This window comes from Tupaia chinensis, unplaced genomic scaffold (assembly GCF_000334495.1).
Source record: "Tupaia chinensis unplaced genomic scaffold, TupChi_1.0 Scaffold000226_1, whole genome shotgun sequence".
NCBI classification, from domain to species: Eukaryota; Metazoa; Chordata; class Mammalia; order Scandentia; family Tupaiidae; genus Tupaia; species Tupaia belangeri.
In genome coordinates this window covers 232,043-243,570 of record NW_006159701.1, presented here as the reverse complement: position 1 = coordinate 243,570, position 11,528 = coordinate 232,043, and the positions used below count along the sequence as shown (strand labels likewise).

General features: G+C 44.6%; 1 protein-coding gene across 1 annotated transcript; it reads left to right on the top strand.

Moving 5' to 3' along the window:
- The first annotated feature begins 8,074 nt into the window (after positions 1–8,074).
- On the top strand, positions 8,075–10,226 carry LOC102499018 (ret finger protein-like 3). The gene is made up of 2 exons (XM_027771573.1): positions 8,075–8,370; positions 9,685–10,226. Exons 1-2 carry the CDS (start codon positions 8,091–8,093, stop codon positions 10,224–10,226), a joined length of 822 nt encoding a protein of 273 aa, XP_027627374.1. The 5' UTR covers positions 8,075–8,090.
- Positions 10,227–11,528: the final 1,302 nt, after the last annotated feature.

Here is an 11,528-nt window from a genome sequence, read left to right as displayed (position 1 = left end):
CTGATCTGGGCTGCCTGAGGCTGGAGGTGGATCGTGGCGTGGCGTAAAGACCTGTTGGAGGGACCAGCAGGTGGCATGCTGATTGCATTGCTGGACTCCCATGTAGTGGACCACGGTTTGAGTCCCAGACCTGGCAGCTTAAAACTCACACCGGGTACATGTGCGTGCGTGCCCAAGATCCTGAGAGGAGCAGGGATTGCGGCATGGGCACGCCCCCCTCCCAGTGGGGGCGATTTCTTGCTTTCTCTCTCTGTCTGTCTGGCGAGCACACACACCCTATAGCAAAAATCTCTCAAAAAATAATACCTGTTGGAGTGCCTCTCTCTCTCTCTCTCTCTCTCTCTCTCCCCTGGGGAGTGCTTTCTCTGGGTCTCTTTCTGATGAGTGCATAGGCTTTACAGCAAAGAAAAAAAAAAGAAGAAGAAAAAAGATACTCTGGAAAGACAGAGTAGACACACTCTGAGGGAGACAAAGGCTTCCTGGTATATGGGAAACAGGAGGCAGAGGAGGAGGCTACTGAGAGAGGCTGTGTCCGAAATGGAGTTTCTGTGTGAGAAAAGTTGTAAGGAAAAGTGTAAGATTGAAAGGGCGTGCAGTGGGGGAGGGGGCTCGCCACACAGTTCCTGCTTACGAGCGACCCTGGGGTGGCTACAGTCATCTGTAGAGAGAAATCTAAAAGAGAAGGTGTCGGTGAGAGAGTGTAAGAAAAGATGTGGATGAAAAGTGGGGGGCTCATGTGTGTGACTAGTGCGCCCTGTGAAGGTGAGAAGGCTTCAAGTGGGGACACGTGCTCAGTGCTTATGGGTAGGACAATCTCCAAGCAAGAGCCCTGGCCTGATCTTGCGCTCTCTGGCACCATCTGCTGGCTGTTAGACCCAACTACGGGAGGAAGATCCCTCATCTCCCCAGACTCTCAACTTTCCTAAAGAAGAGAAAGCACTCCCTGCCCACCTGCTTCAGCAGAGAAGCTGTGTGGGTGGGTGTTTGTCCACATCAGCGCCTCTGGACAAAGATATCCAGGTGAGAAACACCTATACGACCTTCCCACCACCCAGGTATGGCCCCAGCCACCCAGCCCAGAATGTGACCTTTAACCCTTGGGTCTTTCAAGTCGATATTGAGAGAACAAAATACTGATGGCACAGCAGTAATGCAACTGGACCCAAATGAGAAAGGTCCTCGGTTTATATCCCAGACCTCCCTGAGCATGCCGGGTGAGCACACACGCCCCTGATCTGGGCTGCCTGAGGCTGGAGGTGGATCGTGGCGTGGCGTAAAGACCTGTTGGAGGGACCAGCAGGTGGCATGCTGATTGCATTGCTGGACTCCCATGTAGTGGACCACGGTTTGAGTCCCAGACCTGGCAGCTTAAAACTCACACCGGGTACATGTGCGTGCGTGCCCAAGATCCTGAGAGGAGCAGGGATTGCGGCATGGGCACGCCCCCCTCCCAGTGGGGGCGATTTCTTGCTTTCTCTCTCTGTCTGTCTGGCGAGCACACACACCCTATAGCAAAAATCTCTCAAAAAATAATACCTGTTGGAGTGCCTCTCTCTCTCTCTCTCTCTCTCTCTCTCTGTCACACACACACAGAAGAACTAAATTACTTTTTTTAAAGCAGAAGGAACAAAATAAAATATACATTAGGAAGAATAAATAAGTCATTATTGAACTAATTTATTCACTTAACATTCAGTTATGGGGGGGTCACTAAACACCAAGTGTCGATATTTAAGGGCTTACCAGGGAAAAGGCCTCCTGAGGCATCGGCTCCTGCTGAGGTTTGTGGTGGGTGGAAGATGCTGGGGGAGGCCCTAGTGCTTCCCTGGTGTCGAAAAGGAAGAAATAACAATGCGCAGGGGGACCAGTAGTTGGCATAATGGCTATGTTGCTGGACTCCCATGTAGTCGACCACGGTTCAAGTCTTGGACCCGGTGACTTTAACTCACGCTGGGCACGTGTGCATGCGTGCTCAAGATCCTGAGAGGAGAATAGAGGAGAAGGGATTGTAGTGCGGTCATCCCTCCGGGAGATAATTTCTCACTTTCTGTCTTTTTTGTGAGCGCACATGCCCTATAGTAAAAACCTCTCAAAAAAAAAAAAAAAAGAACAAACAAACAAAACTGGACAACCAAGTCTAGAAGAAAAGCAGCAATATTTTAGTCAAAATAAGAGTTCGAAACCTAAGAAAATGGCCAACTTAATCGTAGGGACAAGTCAGGAGTTGGACATTATATAACAGAATTCAATCAGGAAGATCGAACCACAACAGAAGATAGATTAACTATATGAGACTGAATTGGTGAAATAGCATTTTGTGACTTTTGACTAAAATTGCTGTTTCTGAAATGATTTGCTTATTACTTCCCTGATTCCCTTCCTTTCATGCTTCTCCATTTCCCACTCTCCTACCACACTGTCTCTAATATCCTCAATTGTTCTCCTTGCTTTCATACCTTCCAGTCTTTCAGCTTCTCAATAGAATGTGGAAATTCAGTATATATTTAGTGGAGACATACGATGTCTCTCTTTCATGGTTTAGCTTGTTTTCCTTAGCTTTAAGTCTGCCAGATTGGTCCCCTTTTTATCAAATGTCAGGTTTTTTCAATGTCAAAATGTCAGCTTGTTTTCTCACTTCCTCTCTCTCTCTCTCTCTCTCTCTCTCTCTCTCTCTGTCCCTGTCTGGCTAAATTAAAGTGAATGAATAATTAAATAAATAAAATTAAATAATATTTTTTTAAAAGTTCAAACTTAAGTGTCATCAGATTTCACCCATTAGCAAAGTTTTTCTGCATGATTCCTTCTCAAGTCGATATTGAGAGAACAAAATACTGATGGCACAGCAGTAATGCAACTGGACCCAAATGAGAAAGGTCCTCGGTTTATATCCCAGACCTCCCTGAGCATGCCGGGTGAGCACACACGCCCCTGATCTGGGCTGCCTGAGGCTGGAGGTGGATCGTGGCGTGGCGTAAAGACCTGTTGGAGGGACCAGCAGGTGGCATGCTGATTGCATTGCTGGACTCCCATGTAGTGGACCACGGTTTGAGTCCCAGACCTGGCAGCTTAAAACTCACACCGGGTACATGTGCGTGCGTGCCCAAGATCCTGAGAGGAGCAGGGATTGCGGCATGGGCACGCCCCCCTCCCAGTGGGGGCGATTTCTTGCTTTCTCTCTCTGTCTGTCTGGCGAGCACACACACCCTATAGCAAAAATCTCTCAAAAAATAATACCTGTTGGAGTGCCTCTCTCTCTCTCTCTCTCTCTCTCTCTCTGTCACACACACACAGAAGAACTAAATTACTTTTTTTAAAGCAGAAGGAACAAAATAAAATATACATTAGGAAGAATAAATAAGTCATTATTGAACTAATTTATTCACTTAACATTCAGTTATGGGGGGGTCACTAAACACCAAGTGTCGATATTTAAGGGCTTACCAGGGAAAAGGCCTCCTGAGGCATCGGCTCCTGCTGAGGTTTGTGGTGGGTGGAAGATGCTGGGGGAGGCCCTAGTGCTTCCCTGGTGTCGAAAAGGAAGAAATAACAATGCGCAGGGGGACCAGTAGTTGGCATAATGGCTATGTTGCTGGACTCCCATGTAGTCGACCACGGTTCAAGTCTTGGACCCGGTGACTTTAACTCACGCTGGGCACGTGTGCATGCGTGCTCAAGATCCTGAGAGGAGAATAGAGGAGAAGGGATTGTAGTGCGGTCATCCCTCCGGGAGATAATTTCTCACTTTCTGTCTTTTTTGTGAGCGCACATGCCCTATAGTAAAAACCTCTCAAAAAAAAAAAAAAAAGAACAAACAAACAAAAACAAAAACAAAAAAAAAAACAATGTACAGTAACACTGTCACATGGCACCCCTGGCTTATGTGGCATTCTGTTCTTGGTGTGCTCGTCTTGTCTTCATTTTAACCAAGGAGACAATGGAAGACACTGCCTTTTACTACGTAATCGACATGGAGGCAGCTAGCCCCTTGGGTGTTTCTGAGGCTCAGAAACCACACACCCTCTGGTCTGCCATGTCTCCTTGATAAGTCGGCCTCCAGAGGCTGACTGCAGTTATGGTTATGCCACCGCCCGGCCACATCCCTAGAGAGAACGCCTTCTTCCAGCACCATCTGCCTTAGGTCACATGGGGATTCGTGGCAGGCACATGATAGCTTCAGCTCTACCAAGGTTTCAGGTCATTGCTCTCTGCTCTTCTCCCCAAACCATGACTGGGCGCACTGCCAAGCTCCCTCTGCAGCTCAGATGGGCATCCCTTCAGCTGCTAAGAGAACTGCAGACCAACGCATCACTCCCCCAGTGTCAGGATGTAATTCTCCCTCACACCTAGTGAGAGAGAGTTTGGGGCGTTTGTCCGTTAACAAGGTCATCAAGTTTCCCCTCGAGGTAACTGCATAGGATTAACAAACAGCCCAAGGTGTTTCATTCCTCCTGTGAGACATGCCCTCCTGTCTGCCCCGAAATGAGCCAGACTGGCTGATGGAATTCCACTAAAACAAAAAGCCCAGATCAACCATTGCTTCCCCTATGAGGTGTTCTTTACCGCTCAAGCTAAATTCTAACCATCTTTTTTTCTTTCATAAGAAATTAAACATCCACATCACAGAACACTGCTCACAGTTTTATAAGTTGTGTATTTTTCTTTCTCCTTTTTTTTTTTGGTTTGGGAATTAGAGAATACCTGAGGGCTGGACTCTGCCTTCATAGGTGGGTATGGAAGTGAGCAGGAAGCTTGGCGTAGAGGAAGTACCAAATGATTACGATGTAAGCGAAATACAGTTTAAGCCAATCACTTAAAGCTGACTTGGCCTCTTATATCATATTTCCCCAATCTTTTTTTAAGTTCGTTTGTTTATTTCTTCTGTGAGTGAGACAGGGAGGAAGAGATAGAGACAGGCGCCCTCAACAGGCTCCACTCCTCAGCTTCAGCCGGCCCGGGTCATGGTCCCGCATGTCCACCCAATGTATTCAGGGGAGGTTCTGGGTCCCGCAACCAGCACCTTCCCATGGGGTTCAGCCTCGTGCAGCTTCATGCAGCATTGCACAATTGCTTTATCCACATGGCTCAGACGCTGACTCCCTGGTGTGATCTAATTCCCGTTATAAATCGTATTTGAATCGGACCAAAATGAAACCTTTTAAAAATATTTACAAATGGGAACCAGCAGTTAGCATAATGGCTATGTCGCTGGACTCCCACGTAGTCGACCGCGGTTCACGTCCCGGACCCGGTGGCTTAAAACTCATGCTGGGTGCATGTGCGTGCGTGCCCAAGATCCCGAGAGGAGAATGGAGGAGAAGGGATTGCGGCGTGACCATCCCCCCTGGGGGGTGATTTCTCGCTTTCTGTTTCTATGTCTCTCTCTGTCTGTCTGGTGAGCGCACGCGTCCTATAGCGAAAACCTCTCCAAAAAATAATAATAATAATATTTACAAAAAAAGAAAGGATATTGATTTACTATATGACACACTTTATAGGTATGGGGAACAGTGATATTACATTAGATTTAGCTGAAATTTGAAAAAACAAAGCAGTTATTTTATAAATTGCATATACATGAATTTGGTCACTTAAGGTAACAGCCTCATCCATGATACCTGTAGGCTCACCATTCCTCTTGCTCAAGAACTGAATCTCTGTCAGTCTTCCAATTCCATGAGAAATTACGTTTTTTAAATAGGTCTCTCTATCTCTCTCTGTTTTTGAGAAGTTTTGTTTTGTTTGTAGGGCTTGCCAGAGAGAGAGAATGAGAGAGAGAGAGAGAGAGAGAGGGAAAGTGAGAAATCAACCCCCGGGGTGATGGCCTGCCTCAATCTCTTCTCCATTCACCTCTCGGGAACTTGGACATGCACGAACACAGGCCTGGCACAATTTTGAAGTCACTAGGTCTGGGACTCGAACTGCAGGCCGTCATGTGGAAGTCCAGCGACACAACCACTGTGCCATCTGATGGCCCCTAAATAGGTCTTTTTCATTTTTCTTTTTTCCTTTTTCCGTTTTTTTTTTTTTTTTTTTTTTGCTATAGGGCACGGGCGCTCACCAGACAGACAGAGAGACAGAAAGTGAGAAATCACCTCCCGGGGGGATGGCCACGCCACAATCCCTTCTCCTCCATTCTCCTCTGGGGATCTTGGGCACGCATGCACACATGCCGGGCGTGAGTTTAAGTCACCGGGTCCGGAACTCGCACCGTGGTCCCACTACATGGGAGTCCAGCGATATAGCCATTATGCTAACTGCTGGTGCCAGGTCTTTTTCTAAGTATGTGAAAAAGAAAAGTAATTTAATACATGATGAGTTGCGGGGTAGAGAACATAGTAAGATTAGAGTCAAACTATTTGAAATTTAAAAACAATGCTATGAAGATCTCGGTATACAGAAGAGGATTAAAGGAAAAGATGCAGAGTTGGTTCAAATGAAAGAAAATAGATTTTACTTCACTGTTAATGATTTCTATTTGAAAACAGGCACCATGAGAGACTACTCCCTATTCTTTGACTCTGGCTTGTATCCTAATACTCTGTAAAATACCTAAAACCCATGAAGCGTTTAGTGACCACTTTTCTTTTCTATTCCTTTCCTTTCTTTTTATGTGTGTCTGATACAATTTGCCGGACAGCATGTGCTCTCACTTGATAGAAAGAAAGAGAGAAAGCACACTACAAAAGGTGTGGGCACACTGCAATCCCTTCCCCTCTGTTTTTCTCTCGTTTTGGGATTTAGGGCATGGACACAAATGTGCCTGGTATATTTCTCACACCATCAGTTTTTGGATATGAACTACACAGTCAGTCATGTGGGATCCAGCTACAGGGCACATGCGCTCACCAGAGAGACAGAAAGTGAGGAATCACTCCGCCCAGAGGGGATGACCACTCCACAATCCCTTCTCCTCCATTCTTCTCTCAGGATCTTGGGCACACATGCACACATACCCGGTGTAAGTTTTAAGCTGCCTGGTCTGGAACTTGAACCACAGTGAATTACATGGAAGTCCAGCGATATAACCATTAAACCATCTGCTGGTTCTGGTTAAAGATATTCTTACATGTCTTCCCAGCGTGGCTCCATTGTAATAAATTCTCTCTCAACAATTTTGTCTCTGTGTTTTATTGAGCAGTGAAGGGTTGAACCTGCTTTGGGTACCTGAACTGGGAGTGTAAATCTCTTCATCCAACAACAAAGCCATACCTATTAACAAATGACGGAAAAAAAAATGTCTAAAACAAACTTGCAACATCGGGATGTTAGATCTAATCTAGTATACAATGGTAGCAATTTAATCTTCTCTTCGTGTTAAAGAAAGATGCATACTGTTAGGAGTACTCGTTTCCGTCACCTGGAAACAAATCATGTCGCGTCCTGCTATAACTAAATCAAAGCCTGATTAGATTTAAGAAGGTATGGCATTCCTTTTAAGAAGGTATGGCATTCTTGGGAGGCGGGAACCTTGCCAATAAAAGGCCTTCTCCGGTGCCTTTCCCACAAGACCTGAGCAGCTGGTGGAGACGGGTGGAGACAGCAGGAGGACACTGATTTTCGGAGAAGAGGTGAGTCTATGTGCTTGCATTTTCTTTTTCCATCTCTGTCTAGAAACCACAGCTATGATGGAGGAAGATGAGAGGCGTTCAGTAATAAACGAGTTCAGCAAATGCCATGTGTTTGTGGACTCAGGGTTTGAAAAGTGATCTAACTACAGGGGCGGTAGGCAGTAAACTTGGTATTCAGTTCCAAGGCTGCAGAAAGGATATATTTCTCATTTTCATAAGGCAAATCGTTGCTCGGGTTACTCTAGAAAATGTTGAAATGACACCACCCTCACTGCTTCTCACATAGAGGTTGCCATGTAGCGTGTGCAGGCATGGCCGTTGGCACAGCTAGAAGGCATCCGTGAGCATGCCCGCCCCCCCACCTAGATCAATGCACAACCATGATTCGTAACTCACTTTCCAAATAGGACTTCAAGTCTCTGAGGGCAGTGAGCATGCGCTTTGGTAGGTGCCCTCTCATGGTCTTGTTCATTCAACTCACGGAAATTCCCTTCCCATGTGCATTTTTTCCCGGCAGTGAACATGGCTGGAGTCATCGAAGCAATGAGCAGATGTTCCCTCTGCACAAACTATCTTGAAAAACCAATCTCCCTGAGGTGTGCTTGCAGCCTCTGTCTCACCTGCTTCATGTCAGCACGGATACCCCCGGAGGGTTTCCTGTGCCACTTCTGTGGTGTGGTTTCTCAGAAGGATGACTTCAGGCTCAATCGTCAGCTGGGGAAGTTGGCCTCCACGCTCAAGGAACTGGAGCCCCAGCTGAGAGCTAGTCTATGGATGAACCCAAATATACGGAAGTTCCAAGGTAAGGAGTCTGTACACCCTGCCCCTTCCCCCTGTGGGACCAGGAAAAATCACCTGTGGAGGCTCTCCATGCCAGGTGGGGGTCAGCGGGTGTCCGGCACCTAAAACTGGAATGTTTCTCTAGTCTCAGTGGTTCTCTGCCGTGACAACACATAGAATCACAAAAAATATTGATGTCTATGTCATGGCTTAGACAAGGACTTCTCAAAACAGTGCTCAAATTACCTGGGGATCTTGGTAGAATGGAGATTCTTCTTTTTTTCTTCCAAATTTTTTTTTAAATATATATATACATACATACATTGACACTTTTTAAAAAAAGAATTATTTATTTATTTTATTCCATTTGTTGTTATTATTATTATTTTTTAATTTAACCAGACAGAGAAAGAAAGAGATAAAGAAAGGGAAAGTGAGAAAGCAAGCCACCAGGTCTGGGACTCGAACCACAGTAGGCCATGTGGGAATTCAGTGCCTTTAACCACCATGCCACCTGTCAGCCCCAACTGGGAGATTTCAGGACTATTGATCCTGCTGGTTTAGGGGTTATTGTTAGAGTAACAAAAACTTACAGCAGGGACCAGCAGTTAGTGTAATGGCTATGTCACTGGACTCCCATGTAGTCGACCGCGGTTTATGTCCCGGACCCAGTGGTTTAAAACATGCCGGGCACGTGTGCATATGTGCCCAAGATCCCAAGAGGAGAATGGAAGAGAAGGGATTGCGGCGTGGCCATCCCCTCTGGGGGGTGATTTCTCGCTTTCTGTGTCTCTGTCTGTCTGGCGAGCGCACACGCCCTATACCAAAAACCTCTCCAAAAAATAAAATAAAAAAAAAAGCAAAAACTTACAGCAACTGCGAAAGTGAATTTTAAATCCCCAGGTAATTCTAATGTGCAGTAATATTGGCACCCACTGCAATAAATGACCTCATACTAGGGTTCAAGAGCTAATTCACCATCAGCAGAGATCGATCACTGGTGTCTTAATTTAATCTACAAAATCTACATCGGTGATCACATCCATATTTGGTCTTGAAGGTTAATAGAAGAGATCTTCAAAAGAGTATAGAAAACTGTATTATGAAAAACTATGCATTTTGATTTTTTTTTTTTTTTTGCACCACAATAAACTTGTTCTTTAATTCCAATTCTCCACGGACTTTTTGAAGTCTCCTTATATGTTCTGTGAATATTTTTTTCTCAGAATGTTGCAGACACAAATCTAGACCAAATCACATCCTTCCTTTCTTCCTCTTGTATTAAAACTGGGAGCTTTACCATGTTTGGCTTAGCTGCTTGCGTTTCTCTCTGCAGTGGATATGACCCTGGATGTTGACACGGCTAACAACTACCTCCTCATTTCCAAAGACCTCAGGAGTGTCCAAGGCGGGCATATCAAACAGAACCGGCGACTGCTTGCTGAGAGATTCGACTTAGCAGTTTGTGTCCTGGGCTCTCCTCTCTTCACTTCTGGCCGTCATTACTGGGAGGTGGACGTGGGAACCAGCACAGAATGGGACCTGGGAGTCTGCAAGGAATCTCTTCGCCGACAAGGACGGATTCCGCTGACTGCAGAGCACGGATTATGGATCGTGAGTTTGAGGGCTGGAAGTCGTTTATTTGCCAGCACAGTGCCTAAGACTAAGCTCTGGGTCAACTACCAGATACACCGAGTGGGGATTTTTCTGGATATGGACATGGGAACCATTTCCTTCTTCCACGTTGAAGTCAGATCCCATCTCTTCACATTCACGGGAATTCCCGTCAAGGAGCCTCTACGCCCGATGTTTGCCCCTTCAATCCCAACTAATGGTGACCAAGGCGTCCTAAGTATCTGTCCTATGATGAACATTTGAGATCTCTGAGACACTGAGATCTCCAATCTATCCAAGGCAGGATGAACAAGCCTTAAATAAGACAGAAAATTACTTGGTAGTTAGACCCAGGAACTTGCTGCTTGGTACAGATATTACACAAAGTCATAGTAGAAAACTATGGAACATTCCCTAACTTACCTAATTATAGTCATCGGAATATAAACTGAGACTTAAATGTTATAGTCACCATCATACTTACTCGGTTTTGAGTTTACAATCTTTCCTATAGAAACATACATCCTGTATTGTCAGATCGATTTCCAAGAATTTTACTTTTCATGCCTGTAGGTTCAACTTAATGTAATATAGAGGTTTTATGAATTAAATAAATGTTTGAATGTAATCAAATGGACTATGTCAATTTGTAATAATAGTTTATAGAGAAACCTGAGTGTGGTATGTGTGTGTGTGCATTTGCGTGTAAACACTGATTTTTAAAAGATTTTTGTCTTCTCTATTCATATCTATCTCTCCATTTATCTACTCGTGTATAGTCAATACAGTACTTAAGAGATATAATCCAATGGTATTTTACGATAAGTTTTTTTTTTAATTTTATTTTTTATTATCATCATCATAATCTTCTTTATATTACATTGGATTACATATAACTTTACAGTGTATTACATTGTTTTTTCAAAAGGGAATGCCATGCATGTCCGTAAGTACAGAGACATTAATCTCCCCACTTCAACATTCAATATCTTTTCTGTTTTCCCCAATCATTATTTTTATTATTCTAATTATTTTTTAAAACAGTCAATTGCTATTTCTCATTTTGCTTGTATACGATAAGTTTTTTGTGTTGTTGTTTTTTTTTTTTTTTTTTTTTTGGTACAACACTTTTGTTTTTTTTTTTTTTTTTTTGGTAACAAGCCTAATGAATTTAAGCATCTCAGAAATTCTTTGAAGTTGATACTATAATGACCATGTTACAGGTGAGGAAAACAAGTGAAAGGTCACAGGCAGAGCACCCTGGTGATCTAACTTTCAGGCCTGGATGGAGGGGCCTTGGTCAGGGAAAAGGAGGGAGAGACCCAGTGTCCTTCCTTTCCTCACCTTTGAAAGGGAGCCATTTCATTCTCTGCAGTCTTGGTCTCTTTAGTTTTGGGGACTACCCAATGTGGTCCAATCCAGGGGTGGCGACTTGTACTAGGAATATGACAGTGGGAGGTGGAGGGGAGACCGGAGAAGTGGAGGATGTGAAGAGGGTAAAGATAGTTTTGGGAAACAGATGTTAAGGATTCAAGAATTTGGGAATGATACTCTACACTTGAAGGG